The sequence below is a fragment of the Palaemon carinicauda genome, chromosome 37, assembly GCF_036898095.1.
Source record: "Palaemon carinicauda isolate YSFRI2023 chromosome 37, ASM3689809v2, whole genome shotgun sequence".
In the NCBI taxonomy this organism is placed as follows: domain Eukaryota; kingdom Metazoa; phylum Arthropoda; class Malacostraca; order Decapoda; family Palaemonidae; genus Palaemon; species Palaemon carinicauda.
The window spans coordinates 1,590,874-1,595,873 of NC_090761.1; the positions used below are offsets into that span (position 1 = coordinate 1,590,874).

A 5,000-nucleotide genomic window follows, 5' to 3' on the forward strand; every position below is an offset into this window, starting at 1 on the left:
ACTCGCTCTTCCCTACACTATTAATCGACCAACCTGTGTAAGAATGCTAGCTCATGTTTGATTATGTTTGAATACTTGTGACGTTCTTGGTAGCAAGTCCACGTACATAAGCTCAATGATTGTTTGATAAAGTTTAGTTGCATTCATCTCGCCTCTAATTTATCACTTAACTGGCACCTCCCACATTAGTGACCACCGGAGTGTCCACCCAAAGGCGTCTCAAGTACAGGCCTGGTCAGTGGGAGAAGAAGTCGACACGGGTAGGTCGATTAATATGGAGACGGGACACTTGGCCATCCTCAACCCTTCTTTATATTACACACCACTCACTATATATACACACTTTGTTTCACGTTACAGTTTACAGCTGATAATCCTCATAGAAAAATTAAGAGATCATACACACCAAAAAGAGACGATGTTGAATAATCTGGCTAAGAAAAATTAGACAGAAAAAAAGTAATAAAATTAAAATAAATCTTTCCTGAGGCAGTAGCCTCATTCCAAGACCCATTGATTCCAAACTACACTTGTATACCGAAAAAAATAGAATGATTCTTACAATTCAATTAAGAAATAAAACATTAACATAAATAAACATTTCCGGCAATTTAAAGTTATTTGACATTATATTTTGCACAATCACCCACAATCGCATAATCTTGCTGTAGCCTATATTTTCTTTACTTGAAGTATTTGACGGATTTATATTTACTCTTATACTATTATTGTTTGCAATGCTCTTAGCTGTGAAGTTCTTCCCAATTGTCTTATCGAAGAAGGATGTGTCAGATTCAATATCACAAGATTTGAAGAGTAGCTGTGTTAACTGAAAAGTGTTTAAATTCAATATTAAAGTGCATAACACATTTTCATAAAAATGAGAGAGAGAGAGAGAGAGAGAGAGAGAGAGAGAGAGAGAGAGAGAGACGAAGCAACCGAAGAATGAGGAAGCAAGAATTGAAAGAGAATAAATCAAAGAGATAATGAAGTAGTAAGTTGCAAGGGGAAAAAATTCTGAATACCCAAGTAATTTTGTAAACAGTTAGGTAATCTTTAAATTAAATCCTTATACAAGAGGCTGATATTCTGTGACCTATACCACATGAACAATGTAATGCAATTATAATTATTACAACAATAAATATAGTACTTCCCCTACTATTTTAGTTAGGAACATATTCTGCTCTCATGATAACGTGCAATCACTTGGTTTTTTCTTCATCAGTATTTGGAAAGGAAAACAAATACTTTCGGTCCATATCGGTAACTCTCTTTGCAGTTTAGTACACACCACATTATAGGCTCTAACCTGGATTTCAAAACAGTAAAATTTTCTGGAATAACAGCAGAAATATGTAAAGAAATAGAGCGCGACCCCTATACCTAAAGTCTATGGTACCAGTGTGATAGCACTACTTGGGACGCGTGGGACCTTTCTTAGCCCCCCCCCCCCCCCCCCCCCCCCGCCCCACCCACTGACCTGGCCTTCTTTCCAGACAACCTTGGTCCAGCTTCCTTCCGCCTTCCCCCTCACTGTTGTGTCTTAGGCATCTTACACACGAGGACACGAGTGTCCGCCACCGGTGTCGGACACTAGTGTCCTTGCTCAAGACACCGCCTGGCAACTATTGAGCCACTCACACACCTCAGTCGGAAGAATGGCGGGAGACAAAGAGCTTCTACTTGTTGCTTTGCTGGCCAAAAAGAAATCGAAGAGGCGCTCTGTAGAGAGGAAGGTGCATGTACATCCCATGTTGTTATCAAGAATGAACACAGGAGTGCATCATACACTTTTCAATGATTTGTATGCTGATGAAAAGAAGTTTTTCAACTATTTTCGTATGAGCAAGCCGTCATTTGAAGAACTTCTCAGCTACGTCAGGAGAGACATCACAGGAACTACCACAAACATGAGAGAATGCATTGCACCAGACGAGAAGCTTGTTGTAACTTTGAGGTAAGCCTTATATAACTAGTTGCTGGTACTTTTTGCGAGGGCATACATGATAAAAAAAATACTAGATCCATTAATAAGACAAAAAAAAAATTAAAAACTTGATCTATTAGTAATATTTATTTCCTTACAAGTACAGTTCTATTTAGTACAAACAATGAGGTGCTTACTATGCAAGAAATAACTAATTATCATTCATATGGTTGCTGATGTCAGACATGGCTGGTGATGGTGCTGGTGTAGACATAGGAGTTGTTTGTAGATTAGTGTTGCTCCATTGAGGAATGTTATTCAGAGAATTATGATAATCCCCATGAACTGCTGGTTGCTGGGCATAGTGGAAAACTGGTGATGGCTGTGGAGGCTGGTATCTGGGAGGGGCCTGATGCTGAAAGTCCTGTGACCATTGTTGGTAAACCTGTTGAGCCTGGTAAATGGTAGCAATAATATCCTGCTTTAGCTTCAATTTTCTGTCTGTAGGTACCTTGTGCAGTTCTGTTACTAAGGATAGTAAGAACATCCTATCCTCGTCGTTTTTATTTGTTGTCTGTTGATTCTCACGCAATGCTTTTTTCTTGAGAAGTTCAACGAGTTCATCATCAGTACTTTTTGTGTTCCGAGACTGGTTATGAGAACGTTTTCCAGGACGTTTCTCAGTCTCCCAAGTTTGCAGTTCCTGACCTAGCTCTTGGGAGTCTTCATGTTTATTATCCTGATTAGTCTCTTCATCCAAATTGCTTGCAGTGTGTTAGGAGACAGTTTCAAGAAAACGCAGGGCTTCAAAGTAGACATATTGCTTCCGTCCACAGGCACCTGATCCACTCTTTTCTTGCTTCTTCTTCAACAGCTCTCTGGCATAGCAGGATCGGATTCCCTTCCACTTCTTCTGAACAACAACCACTGACAAAGAGAAATCATAAACATCAGAAATACGATTTGCAAACTGTACAACGTCAGTATGTGTGTGTGTGTGTGTGTGTGTGTGCTGCAGTCACAATTAACCTATTCCAACTTTTATTTTAAATTTTTGCTACAGTTATTTGGTCACCGGTGACACCATGACTGATCTCCAATACCAGTACAGACTAGGCGTATCTGCCATCGCGAACATCATCCGGGAAATCTGCAAGGCTATTTGGGGAAGAGTGAAGACAGTTTGTTTTCCTAATGTGACAGAAAGATTTTAGTTGGAAATTGCAGCTCAGTTTTACAAAAAGACTGATTTCCCTCATTGTCTTGGTGCCTTAGATGGGAAATACATCAGGGTAATCAAACCAGAGAATAGTGGCTCTTTGTATTATAAATACAAGAACTACTTTTCGATTTTGCTTCTTGCTGTATGCGATGCATCACACAAATTCATATTTATTGATGTAGGTGCATATGGGAAGTCTTCTGACACAACTGTGTTCAAGGAGAGTAAATTTTTTCAGGAAACCTAAAAATCAAACCCTAAATGTTCCTGCTCCACAAGAATCGTACTCAGGCTTTGGAACACCCATGCCTTTTGTATTTGTGGCTGACGAAGCTTTTGGACTATCCCAACACATTCTGCGCCCATATGCTGGTAAATTTTTGAGTCAAAAGAAACGCATCTTCAATTACAGACTTACACGAGCCCGCAGACTCATTGAATGCTCATTTGGAATCCTTGCAAACAAATGGCGCATCTTCCATCGACCACTCAATGTAAGCCTATCACTGGCAGAGGACATCATCAAGGCATGTTGTGTTTTGCATAATTTTGTAAGAGACAGAGATGGCGTTCGAATTGAGGATACTTTAACCGTGGAAGGGCTCTTTGATATGGAACCTGCTGCAGGGCCAACTTCAAGACTTGCCAGCCATTTGAGAGACAAATTTGCGGACTACTTTGTCAGTGACCAAGGTGCACTTCCATGGCAGTTACAACGTATCTAGACAATGGTGTGGGTGGTGACCTGGTGTGGTGGTGTGGGTAGGTGGTGGTGGCATGGTGTGGTGGTGTGGGTAGGTGGTGGTGACATGATGTGTGTGTGGTTGGTGACAGGAATGGGGTAACTTTTGTGTGTAATAATGAATAAACTTGTATACGTAAGCACAGTAGATTCTTTACTTGCCTTGTGAACATGTAATGAAACAGAAAATAAAAATAAACATAAAGGACTTGCGTATTTCTTTCTTTTCTGAGAGGGGTTTCTCTTTAAAATCAGGAATGAGTTTCACCATTATTGCATTCCAGCAGTTCTGCTTTTCTATCCTATTTGCATATCCCTCACAAGATGGGTCCCATAGTGCTGGTAGTTTTTCTATTTCACAAATGAGGTCCTCCGTGTTCAGCTTCTCCTCCACCTTCTTCAAAATTGTCCTTGATAGGCCGTCTCGTTCCATCATGGGATGATGGTGGGTGTCAAACTGAGCATGAGAAGCTGGCCAGTGGGCAGCGGTGGCGGTCACTGGTGGCTACGTGTGAAAGCTTCCATTTAAAATAATGCTTTGCAGTGAGTGGCGGCAACAGTCAGTGTCCGCCACGTGTTGCGGGAGCGAGACAACAAAATATCTTTTACCCGGAAGTTGTCTGCTTGGGACACTGCTGTTGCCTCGCGTGAAAAGCTCCATTTGATAATATTGGAGGCAACTAGTGTCCAACACCGGTGGCGGAACCTGGTGTCCTCGTGTGTATGGGCTCTTACAGTTTGAAGATGCTGCCCTTCAAAACTAATTTTATTTTCAATGCCACACCCCTAAAATTACCACTCTTTGCCAGGACAGATGCATTTGCTTGGTTTTAGATCCAATTTTGCATTAAGGGCGTGACTCGCTAAATCACCAAATCAGACCATGTTCTCGCAGCAATCCCCGAGGACACTTTCCTGAAAGTATCAGATTGGTTTTACTACCAAGGGGACATCCCCAATAGCGTACGACCCCTCGAAACATACTGCCTGGAGCAATACTGACCATCACCAGCTGCCCCTACAGCCAGAATTTTTCAGCTTTGTCAACAACCATTAGGGGACCAAAAGACTTCGCTTCCCCTAAGGGAAACAACAAGTGAATGCAC

At 41.3% G+C, this 5,000-nt stretch overlaps 3 protein-coding genes across 5 annotated transcripts in view; 1 reads left to right on the plus strand and 2 right to left on the minus strand.

The window, feature by feature from the left end:
• LOC137629412 (monocarboxylate transporter 2-like) overlaps positions 1–1,299 on the minus strand; it is a 27,653-nt gene extending 26,354 nt beyond the window's left edge. The window contains exons 1-2 of the mRNA XM_068360646.1: positions 1,252–1,299; positions 651–829 (exon numbers count right to left, since the gene is read on the minus strand). Coding sequence (XP_068216747.1) covers positions 651–829; positions 1,252–1,299 — 227 coding nt within the window. The remainder of the gene's footprint in view (positions 1–650; positions 830–1,251) is intronic.
• LOC137629414 (spore coat protein SP96-like) overlaps positions 1–5,000 on the minus strand; it is a 221,774-nt gene that overhangs the window by 151,542 nt on the left and 65,232 nt on the right. The gene's annotated exons all lie outside the window — the stretch shown is intronic.
• On the plus strand, positions 1,662–3,144 carry LOC137629417 (uncharacterized). The gene is made up of 2 exons (XM_068360653.1): positions 1,662–1,960; positions 2,994–3,144. Exons 1-2 carry the CDS (start codon positions 1,662–1,664, stop codon positions 3,142–3,144), a joined length of 450 nt encoding a protein of 149 aa, XP_068216754.1.